Source organism: Oncorhynchus mykiss, chromosome 16 (assembly GCF_057628025.1).
Source record: "Oncorhynchus mykiss isolate SJ-2025 chromosome 16, ASM5762802v1, whole genome shotgun sequence".
Classification (NCBI taxonomy): domain Eukaryota; kingdom Metazoa; phylum Chordata; class Actinopteri; order Salmoniformes; family Salmonidae; genus Oncorhynchus; species Oncorhynchus mykiss.
The window spans coordinates 70,267,415-70,279,064 of record NC_143037.1 but is presented as its reverse complement, the minus strand read 5'-3'; the positions used below and the strand labels follow the sequence as shown (position 1 = coordinate 70,279,064).

General features: G+C 41.4%; 1 protein-coding gene and 1 long non-coding RNA gene across 2 annotated transcripts; both read left to right on the top strand.

The window, feature by feature from the left end:
• Positions 1–1,185: 1,185 nt before the first annotated feature.
• On the top strand, positions 1,186–4,533 carry LOC149976974 (short transient receptor potential channel 4-associated protein-like). Its single transcript, XM_090203828.1, has 5 exons — positions 1,186–1,347; positions 1,882–2,010; positions 2,172–2,288; positions 2,393–2,734; positions 3,584–4,533. The coding sequence occupies exons 1-4, from the start codon at positions 1,231–1,233 to the stop codon at positions 2,504–2,506; spliced, it is 477 nt and encodes a 158-aa protein (XP_090059954.1). The 5' UTR covers positions 1,186–1,230; the 3' UTR covers positions 2,507–2,734; positions 3,584–4,533.
• Positions 4,534–5,546: 1,013 nt separating this feature from the next.
• Positions 5,547–5,913, top strand: LOC149976973 (uncharacterized). The gene is made up of 2 exons (XR_016487507.1): positions 5,547–5,642; positions 5,745–5,913. It is a non-coding gene; the product is annotated as an uncharacterized LOC149976973 (long non-coding RNA).
• The last annotated feature ends 5,737 nt before the right edge of the window (positions 5,914–11,650 follow it).

Genomic DNA, 11,650 nt, shown 5'->3' with positions numbered 1-11,650 from the left:
AGCGCTTGCAATGCCAGTGTTATAGGTTCGATTCCCTCCGGGACCAGTAGGGGAAAGTTATCAAATGTATGTGCTCAACTGTAAGTCGCTCTGGATAAGAGCACGTATTAAATTACTAACATTTTAAAAAATGTAGCTAGCCTGTTAATGTTGATATGCTCGCTATGTTTACCACTACTATTGATAAAATGGGTTAACATACAAAAACACTTCAGTGTTTGAAATAGCTTTTGTCCAGTTACATTAAATAATATATTCTACCAATCTCCTGCTTACTTTTTACTACAAGTTGGGGATTGAAAAATGTGTGTTCAATAATGTAGCTACGTGTGGTTAATGTTGAAGCATGTCCATGGGGGCTCGCTCACAAGTGGCGCAGGGGTCTAGCACTACATCTCAGTGCTGGAGGCGTCACTACAGACCCTGGTTCGATTCCAGGCTGTATCACAACAAGCCATGATTAGGAGTACCATAGGGAGGCGCACAATTGGCCCAGCGCCATCCAGGTTAGGGTTTGGCCAGGGTAGGCCTTCATAGTAGTGGGCAGAGAGGACAGGATGCGCAAAGCAGTGAAACATTTGTATTGTGTATTGTGAGACTATGTAGCCAGGGATAAAAACGCAAACAAAGCGTTCACTGCCCACCCGCCCTGCTTCGGTGGGTCATTGTCTTTCAAAACATTACATGCGTTCTAAAATAAATCACATGCAGGTCTCGCACTCAATGCCTTTGTTGAGTTTAGGCCACTCACACAGCTCACTAAACTTACCCAGTATCACACTCACTAACCACACATCATAAACTAACCCAAATTATTACTTCACTATAGGTGTACTTATTCATAACAATAACTTTTGCAATAACTAGCTGCTACCACTACTAAACTACCACTGGGCTACAGTCATTTGGCTATTTCACTGCCACTGCATTCACTATTTACTTCCACTGTAACTATTCCACTAACGGCCACTATCCCACTACAACAAATAATACTAGTACTTGTACTACTACATTAGTCTCCATTTTTCAACACTAGACTCTAGCAATTTACAAAGTTTCAACTTCTTCCACCTACCATAAAAATACGCCACCCACAACCTTTTTTATTGAATAATTACGATTTCTTGTTAGACAATTATTGTAGTTGCTATTGCGCACCATTAGGTTGTCTGTGAGAACTCTGCCGTCGACGATCCGTAACTTCCTGTTTAGACAAGCGAAAGAGGAAGTATGGCGACAACAGAGCGACTCGGGCCCTCTCGGACCCGAAGAAATAGTAATAAAAACATACTTACAAGGATCAGACATGGACAAATTAGTGGCGGGGGACTTAGTCGAGGCACAGAGGTAAAATACACATTTATAAATCCTTCCTAAAAGCTGAGATTGTAAGGGTTTGGGACGGAGAAAACCTAGCTAGCTAGGTTGATAGCTAGCTACGTCTACGCGGAACGGAGCGCTGTGCAAACGGCTAGCTAATGTAGTGGAAGTGTATGTAGGTAGTTTTTTTTATTAGCTAGCTAACAAGTTAATATGCTAGCTATTACGTTATCTACTTCACTAAGATGGATGGGTTTCTTGTAGCGGACTAAACTCCACTCCATGGTGAATGAAGAAAAATAAACTTCCTTCCCCATGTCCGCTAGCTTCCTTGCTGATCACTGGAAAAGTTGTCACAGCAACCCCTCCAGGCTACAGCTATCACATTTTAAACATCAACTGCTATAGCCCCTCAAATTAGGGCAATGACGTGTGTTTCTGTGTGTGTGTGTGTATCTTGTCTGTTTAATATACACTCAGAGGGAGATCACTTATTTATGTACTGCATTTCCCTATCCTTGACATTTTCTTGTTCCTATGGTGTTCCCTCCTTGTCCTCAGATGTCTGAGGCCCTACTTCAAGAGAGGGACCATCAGGCCAAGTGGCATGGGATTCCAGTGATGCTGCAGAGACTGTATGACAGCAGTCACCTCAACAGTGACCTCTCCCAGATCCACTCCATTATCAAGGTGCAATAATTACTCTTCCCTGACCTCGTTGGCGTTGTAATGCCCCTCTTTACAGGCGACTGTTTCAGGTTTGTTTTCCTCGTGGTAGCTGTGATGGTGATTGTTGCTGAGCTGACAGATGTTGTTCATGACGTGTTTGTGTTCTCTGTATGGTGTGGTAGGAAGTGGCATCTTTTCTCTCCATGGAGGCAATGTCTTTTGTGACAGAGGAGAGGAGAACAGCACAGGAGTCCACCTCTCCCAACACATACACCTTTGACCTCTTTGGCGGCGTTGACGTGAGTCTCCAACATGTTGGAACAAAGGCATATAGAGCTGACGGTCTTGTCAGTGACCATATTTGCTATGTCAGTCAGGGTTTTAATTTCTCCTTTGTCCTCAGTTACTAGTGGAGATTCTGATGAGACTGAAAATACTGAAGGCTGTAGTTACATCTTGTCAAGCCCTTTTGAGTCCAGCCCACACATTTGAACCTTTTGCACAAGTGGCAGTGTGATAAAAGCTGGGGACACTTGAAGCATCTTCAGTCATTAAATTGTAGTATTCATGTTAAGGCTGAGTTGTAACAGACTGATTGACATCTCCTTCCAGAGGTCCGTGATGGGCTGTGCTGTCTGCTAGGGGAGCCCTGCTTCATCCAGGGGTCCAACAACGTTCCTGTGGTTACTGGGCCACTCCCCATGGCTGTCAGGAAGCCCACCCTCAACTGGAAAGATATGGACAGGTGAGGTAATTTACTGTTGTGGTACAGTAATAGGTTGCCAGTCTCTGTGTATCCATGTCTGTCAATAAATCTTATACTGAACAAAAATATAAATGCAACATGTGACAATTTCAATGATTTTACTGAGTTACAGTTCATATAAGGAAATCAGTCAATTGAAATCAATTCATTAGGCCATAATCTATGGATTTCACATGAGTGGGCAGGAGCACAGCCATTTGGGAGCCAGGCTCAGCCAATCAGAATCAGACAGAAATACTCCTCAGTTGGCTGGTCTCAGACAATCCCGCAGGTGTGGAGGTCCTGGGCTGGCGGCGTGTTTACACATGGTCTGCAGTTGTGAGGCCGGTTGGACATACTGCCAAATTCTCTACAATGATGTTGGAGGCGGCTTATGGTAGAGAAATTAGCATTCAATTATCTGGCAACAGCTCTGGTGGAAATGTCTGCAGTCCGCATGTCAATTGCATGCTCCCTCAATACTTGAGACATCTGTGGCATTGTGCTGTGTGACAAAGCTGCACATTTTAGATTGGCCTTATTGTCCCCAGCACAAAGTGCACCTGTGTAATGATCATGCTGTTTATTCAGCTTCTTGATATGCCACACCTGTCAGGTGGATATATTATCTTGGCAAATGAGAAATGCTCACTAACAGGGATGTAAACAAATTTGTGCACAACATTTTTAAGAAAAAAGCTCTTTGTGCGTATGGAACATTTCAGAGATATTTTATTTCAGCTCATGAAACACGGACCCAACACTTTACATGTTGCGTTTATATTTTTGTTCCGTACATATTCTTTGTCACCATTTCCTCACTAATGGGGTTTCTCTGTCTGTCTGCAGCTCCATGATCTTTGGCAAGGATAAAGGCAAGGACAATGAGGATTCCCTGGTGAGCGAGGGATTAAAGGAGGCCATCAAATCCTACCGCTTCATGACAGAGGACTGCAAAGGCTCCAGCCACAAATGGGACAGCTGAGCATGGATCTGGCATCATAACGACAGAGAGATACTCAGACTAAAACAGACCATAAGATGGAGAGCTTTGCATCAAGCTACCCATTTAAGCTGAGGCAATCCTGAGGACCAGACATTCTGGCCATAAACCCAATGGATCTCATTAAAGGAATGTTGTTAGGGGAACTGGAAATCACAACTCAACCACTGCAGAGAACCGTGGTTCTCAAAGCTATGGTTGTAGAGTGCTCAACATTACATTGCCAGCTGAGGCCCATCTTTGCTTGGATTCATGAACAGAATATATGTTTAGATCCTGGAGGCAGACTTTGCTAGACTTAACAGAAAGTAGTTTGAACGTGAGATATACAGCCTTATGAAAGTGATCCCGTATCATCAATAAACAGACTATATGGTTGGTTTTGTTGAAGTACGCTACCTTGAAAACAATTAAGGAACTGTGAGGTATAAGAGTTAGTCTGTTTGATTTATGTGTTTCCTGTCCTGAACATGAACACCTTTTAGCTGTTGCTTGTTCTCTTCCGCACCACAGTCTTGACTTTGGCACAGGAAATGGTCAAGGTGCAGTGGAAAGCACAATGGTGTGGCAGAGACAAAAAGTTGAGGTTGTGGTAAAGAGCATCTCAAAGTTATGTCAAATATTATGGTATGAAACACTGACATGTTCTTCTGAGGTTTCATCAACTGAAACAATGCACTGTAGTGTGTGTATGTATATAATGTTAATATCGAGTTTCGTGATGTTTTTGGGTGGGTGGAAATTTATTTTTTATTTTGTTTAACTATTCTACATTAAAATGTTGCATTTAGTGAAATATGGGGAAATTATTTTGTTGATATGCTGGTTTTTCACAAATCAGAGAATGAATAACTAAACGCATAAATAACCAAATACATTTCACACATGAAGTGACAAGTATTTGGCGTACCTTTATTTACGACTGTATCTTGTCTTGTATCGCCACCTGCTGGGGAAAATGCGTAGGTCGTTAGGTTGGCGGAGACGTCAGTGACACACACGCGCCAAGCCCATTCAATTTACTTCCCCGTTAACCGTTTGTGTTGTTGTTGTTGCTCTTGTTAAGAATTGAATCAGTGTATTTAGCTGTTATCCAATACCCCGGTTCTTAATGTTTAGGTTGCTGTGCACTATTCGTTTGTGCGTAATTCATGTCTTTACATTTGATCAACAATGCAAAAGGAAAACAGTTTTACAGAGCTGGAGATGCCTTCAGGTGCCTTCAGAAAGTATTCACGCCGCTTGACTTTTACACGCCGCTTGACTTTCCACGTTTGTTGTGTTACAGCCTGAATTTAATATTTATTACATTGAGATTGTGTCACTGGCCTACACACAATACCCCATAATGTCAAAGTGGAATTATGTTTTTAGACATTTTTTACAAATGAATTACATATGACAAACTGAAATGTCTTGAGACAATAAGTACTAAACCTCTTTGTTGTGGAAAGCCTAAATAAGTAAAGGAGTAAATATTTTATTAAGTCAAATAATGCCTTGATCACACCTATAGTATATTTGCGCAAAATGTGTGGAACAAAAAGTTCAACATTCACCTTCTGCTACCATTCCGTTCAAGCCATCTATGCATACAATTCGGTGCATACGTTGGACGATAAAAAGAAACGGAATAGACCTAAGCAGAAGGAATAGACCTAAGCAGAATGTCACGAATCCCGTTTCCTGAGTCTGTTTTTTTGCCTATGTTCTGTCCTGGAGTGTTTTTTCCGGCGTCCTGGAACGCACCCTGTCTCGTTGCCGGGCAATGTAGCCAGTTGGGGTTTCTGATTACCCGCACCTGTATCCCATCAGCTATCTGCACACCTGGTCCTGATCATCATCTCTCCTCTTCATAAGCCCGGACCTGACATCCATTCCCTGCCGGATCGTTAGCCATGAACAGTATGTTGTGCCAGAGTATCAGCCTCAAGTTTGATATAATTTGTTTTGTTGTTTGTTACGTATTGCTTGCCTTGAACTTACCTCCGTTTGTTCTGTCTTCAGTTACTCACCCGGATCATTTACCCCATTCCCGCCTGGTCGTCGGAGGATTCCGCTTCCCCATTGGATCCACCTATTTACTCCCATCAACTCACCACCGCTACCCGCTACGCCACCTGGATATATCTACCCATTCACATTCACTTGTAAATAAATACTCACCTTCTTCCTACTCTCCTTGTCCTGGTCTGCTTCTGGGTTCGATTTTGAAGAAACGTGACACAGAAGGAATAGACCTAAGCAGAAGGAATAGACCTAAGCAGAAGGAATAGACCTAAGCAGAAGGAATGGACCTAAGCAGAAGGAATGGACCTAAGCAGAAGGAATGGACCTAAGCAGAAGGAATGGACCTAAGCAGAAGGAATGGACCTAAGCAGAAGGAATGGACCTAAGCAGAAGGAATGGACCTAAGCAGAAGGAATGGACCTAAGCAGAAGGAATGGACCTAAGCAGAAGGAATGGACCTAAGCATAGGCAAAATCCTAGAGGAAAATCTGGTTCCGTCTGCTTTCCAACAGACACTGGGAGACAAATTCACCTTTCAGCAGGACATTAACCTAAAACATAAATACACAAGTTGCTTACCAAGACTGCATTAAATGTTCTTGAGTGGCTTAGTTACAGTTTTGACTTAAATCAGCTTCTAAATCTATGGCAAAGCTTGAAAATGGCTATCTAGCAATAGCCAACAAACAACTTGACAGAGCATGAAGACTTTTTTTAAAGAATAATGTGCTAATATTGTACAATCCAGGTGTTCAAAGCTCTTAGAGACTTACCCAGAAAGACTCACAGCTGTCATCGCTGCCAAATGTGATTTCTAAAATGTATTGACTAAGGGTGTGAATAATTATGTAAATCAAATATTTCTGTATTTCATTTTCAATAAATTGCAAACATTTCTATACACATAATTCCACTTTGACATGGGGTATTGTTTGTAGGCCAGTGACAAAATCTAAATTTGATACATTTTAAATTCAGGCTGTAACACAAATGTAGAAAAAGTCTAGAGGTGTGAATCCTTTCTGAAGGCCACTGTATATTACTAATCTACCTCTTTGTTTCCTCATATCTTTCAGGACATGAAAGTTGTTAAACCCTTTCCATCTTGCATGGATTTTTCTGTGCCTGATGTTGGACTTAACTTTTCAAGTGCCTCTGTTGGAAAAAAAACGATAATGTGTGGGTGTGTGCACACCAATCAGCGTGCTGAATTTACCATCATGTTGTAAAGAGCCTGGCCACTCTGATGGAACTCAATTCTGCCACTGAGTCATCACTTAACAACTACACGTGGATCACGTAAATCAAGTGCTGTTTGCGTGTGAAAATGTCACAGGATGCATTTGCTCCATTGTCAACATGTTTTGTTGGTGGCCCTGTCTTTGAGGGTATTCACAAACTAAGGAGTATGGCTCATCACAAGCTCCACAAACCCTACTGGTTGCTTGCCCACTTCAACATGCCATCACCACGCTTCCTCCATTCCTGAAACGTTTGGCTTTAAAGTGGCATACCAGTCTGATTTTCACCTCAATTAACACCAGATGTACTTAACAAACGGCACATCTCAATGGGTGGTCCAGGTAAGTCATGACATAGAAAAAGTGTGTGTGTAAATTACTATTATCAGCCAAAGAGATGATTTCAATGGCATTGTCTTCAACTAGCTAACTAATCATTTTAAGATGCTGAAAAGCTGCTGCATACCGTTTTGTTTGAACGATAGTAGGAGAAAAGACCAGCAAATTAAGTTTTACCAACTGCCCAAGGACCAGGTTAGACAAACTTTATGGTTTCAGGCCATTACGCCGCTATGATGATGGAAAGCTGTGGGCTCCAGTTACTTGATACATTAATGTGTGTTCAAATCGCCGGCAAGTGACTTGTTTGTATCTAACTAGCTACGTGTATTGCATAAAGCTTGCTTGTTAGCTTGTAGTAAGGACTAGTGAGCTGTATCCGTCCAAATAACAGCTATTATATTCTCCTGCATTTGTATAAAAAAAACTTTAATTCAATAGAATCAAATAGGAAGAGTATAGTACAGAAATGAACGCGTATCAGAATAAAAACGTCAATAATAAAAAATAAGTAGGTTTTGATATCGCCATAGGCTACTTTATTTGGTAGGGTTGTCTCCCCAGCTAGATCTCCGGAAAGTTGAAAGGACATGTAGGCAAGCCGGCAAGAATATACTTTTCTACATACAGTGCCTTGCGAAAGTATTCAGCCCCCTTGAACTTTGCGACCTTTTGCCACATTTCAGGCTTCAAACATAAAGATATAAAACTGTATTTTTTTGTGAAGAATCAACAACAAGTGGGACACAATCATGAAGTGGAACGACATTTATTGGATATTTCAAACTTTTTTAACAAATCAAAAACTGAAAAATTGGGCGTGCAAAATTATTCAGCCCCTTTACTTTCAGTGCAGCAAACTCTCTCCAGAAGTACAGTGAGGATCTCTGAATGATCCAATGTTGACCTAAATGACTAATGATGATAAATACAATCCACCTGTGTGTAATCAAGTCTCCGTATAAATGCACCTGCACTGTGATAGTCTCAGAGGTCCGTTAAAAGCGCAGAGAGCATCATGAAGAACAAGGAACACACCAGGCAGGTCCGAGATACTGTTGTGAAGAAGTTTAAAGCCGGATTTGGATACAAAAAGATTTCCCAAGCTTTAAACATCCCAAGGAGCACTGTGCAAGCGATAATATTGAAATGGAAGGAGTATCAGACCACTGCAAATCTACCAAGACCTGGCCATCCCTCTAAACTTTCAGCTCATACAAGGAGAAGACTGATCAGAGATGCAGACAAGAGGCCCATGATCACTCTGGATGAACTGCAGAGATCTACAGCTGAGGTGGGAGACTCTGTCCATAGGACAACAATCAGTCGTATATTGCACAAATCTGGCCTTTATGGAAGAGTGGCAAGAAGAAAGCCATTTCTTAAAGATATCCATAAAAAGTGTTGTTTAAAGTTTGCCACAAGCCACCTGGGAGACACACCAAACATGTGGAAGAAGGTGCTCTGGTCAGATGAAACCAAAATTGAACTTTTTGGCAACAATGCAAAACGTTATGTTTGGCGTAAAAGCAACACAGCTCAACACTCTGAACACACCATCCCCACTGTCAAACATGGTGGTGGCAGCATCATGGTTTGGGCCTGCTTTTCTTCAGCAGGGACAGGGAAGATGGTTAGAATTGATGGGAAGATGGATGGAGCCAAATACAGGACCATTCTGGAAGAAAACCTGATGGAGTCTGCAAAAGACCTGAGACTGGGACGGAGATTTGTCTTCCAACAAGACAATGATCCAAAACATAAAGCAAAATCTACAATGGAATGGTTCAAAAATAAACATATCCAGGTGTTAGAATGGCCAAGTCAAAGTCCAGACCTGAATCCAATCGAGAATCTGTGGAAAGAACTGAAAACTGCTGTTCACAAATGCTCTCCATCCAACCTCACTGAGCTCGAGCTGTTTTGCAAGGAGGAATGGGAAAAAATGTCAGTCTCTCGATGTGCAAAACTGATAGAGACATACCCCAAGCGACTTACAGCTGTAATCGCAGCAAAAGGTGGCACTACAAAGTATTAACTTAAGGGGGCTGAATAATTTTGCACACCCAATTTCAGTTTTTGATTTGTTAAAAAAGTTTGAAATAAATAAATATAAATAAATAAATGTCGTTCCACTTCATGATTGTGCCCCACTTGTTGTTGATTCTTCACAAAAAAATACAGTTTTATATCTTTATGTTTTGAAGCCTGAAACGTGGCAAAAGGTCGCAAAGTTCAAGGGGGCCGAATACTTTCGCAAGGCACTGTACCTGGACCTTTCAAGGGCAAGCAAAGACGAAATAGTTACGTGACATATCAAAGTCAAGCGAATTAGTGCTTTTGCGGCACAGTCGATAGCGCGCCGGACCTCGGGCTCGAAGGTCGTGAGTTCGAGACCTGCTCCCTGCTGTTTCATTACAGTATATTCTATCAAATAGGCCTCACATAGCAAATTAGCAGTTAAATTCAACACACACACAAAAAAACACTTCCACTACAAACTGCAGTTGCTACATACATTTTTGGACTTATAAATTCATGATAATCAATCAATAAAATTGTATTCATCACATGCAGCGATTAAATGCTTTACCGGGAAATGCTTACGAGTCCTTTCCCAACAATGCAGAGTAAAAAAGTAAGAGAACTTAGCTAAATAAAAAAAATGAAATATTAACATAATAAAACAGCAATAACAAGGCTAAATACAAGGAGTACCAGTACCGAGGCATGGATTCTACAAGGTGTCCGAAAGCGTTCCACAGGGATGCTGGCCCATGTTGACTCCAATGCTTCACACAGTTGTGTCAAGTTGGCTGGATGTCCTTTGGGTGGTGGACCATTCTTGATACACACTGGAAACTGTTGAGCGTAAAAAACCCAGCAGCGTTGCAGTTTTTGACACAACCCGGTGTGCCTGGCACCTACGACCAAACCCCGTTCAAAAGCACTTAAATATTTTGTCTTGCCCATTCACCCTCTGAATGGCACAAAAAACACAATCCATGTTTCAATTGTCTCAAGGCTTAAAAATCATTCTTAAACCTGTCTCCCCATCATCTACACTGATTGAAGTGGATTTGTCACATGCGCCGAATACAACAAGTGTAGACCTTACCGTGAAATGCTTACATACAAGCCCTTAACCAACAGTGTAGTTTTAAGAAGAGTTTAGTGTTCAAATGGCACGTTGTGTTAGCTAATCCAAGTTTATCATTTTAAAAGGCTAATTGATCATTAGAAAACCGTGTTGCAGTTATGTTAGCACAGTTGAAAACTGTTGTCCTGATTAAAGAAGCAATAAAACTGGCCTTCTTTAGACTAGTTGAGTATCTGGAGCATCAGCATTTGTGGGTTCGATTACAGGCTCAAAATGGCCAGAAACAAATAACTTGTGGAAGACTACCCGTAACGTTTGACCCAAATTAAACATTTTAAAGGCAATGCTACAAAATACTAATTGAGTGTATGTAAACTTCTAACCCAGTGGGAATGTGATGAAAGAAATAAAAGCTGAAATAAATAATTCTCTCTACTGTTATTCTGACATTTCACATTCTTAAAATAAAGTGGTGATCCTAACTGACCTAGGACAGGGAATTTTTACTAGGATTAAATGTCAAGAATTGTGAAAAACTGAGTTTAAATGTATTTGGCTAAATTGAATGTAAACTTCCGACTTCTACTGTACCTCTTCCATTGGTTCTTCCCGTAGACCACTCCCCTGTTCCAAAGCAGTTTCCGGTCCTTGGCTTGGACGGGATGGTTGATGGCTGGAACGTACAGTTGATCCATCCCCGCTTTGAGCCCCGGTGGGCTTGCCGGTGGGCTTTGGTGGGGGAAACTCCACCATATCATCTTTAAAATAACCAGGTGGTTATCGGCTTGTTTGTTGCCTGATTCTGGTGGTTGAGGATGAAGCCTTCTTTGGTGCTTTAGGATTAGCACCTGGCTCTTTTATCTGTTTCAAATCAAATCCAATTTTATTTGTTACATACACATGGTTAGCAGATGTTAATGCGAGTGTAGCGAAATGCTTGTGCTTCTAGTTCTGACAATGCAGTACAAACCAACGAGTGCTTCTACACCTGCATTGCTTGCTGTTTGGGGTTTTAGGCTGGGTTTCTGTACAGCACTTTGAGATATCAGCTGATGTACGAAGGGCTATATAAATACATTTGATTTGATTTGAGTAATCTAACCTAACAATTCACAACAACTACCTTATACACACAAGCGTAAAGGGATGAAGAATATGTACATAAAGATATATGAATGAGTGATGGTAACTCTACAACATAGCGTTACCGTTAACGCTCCATT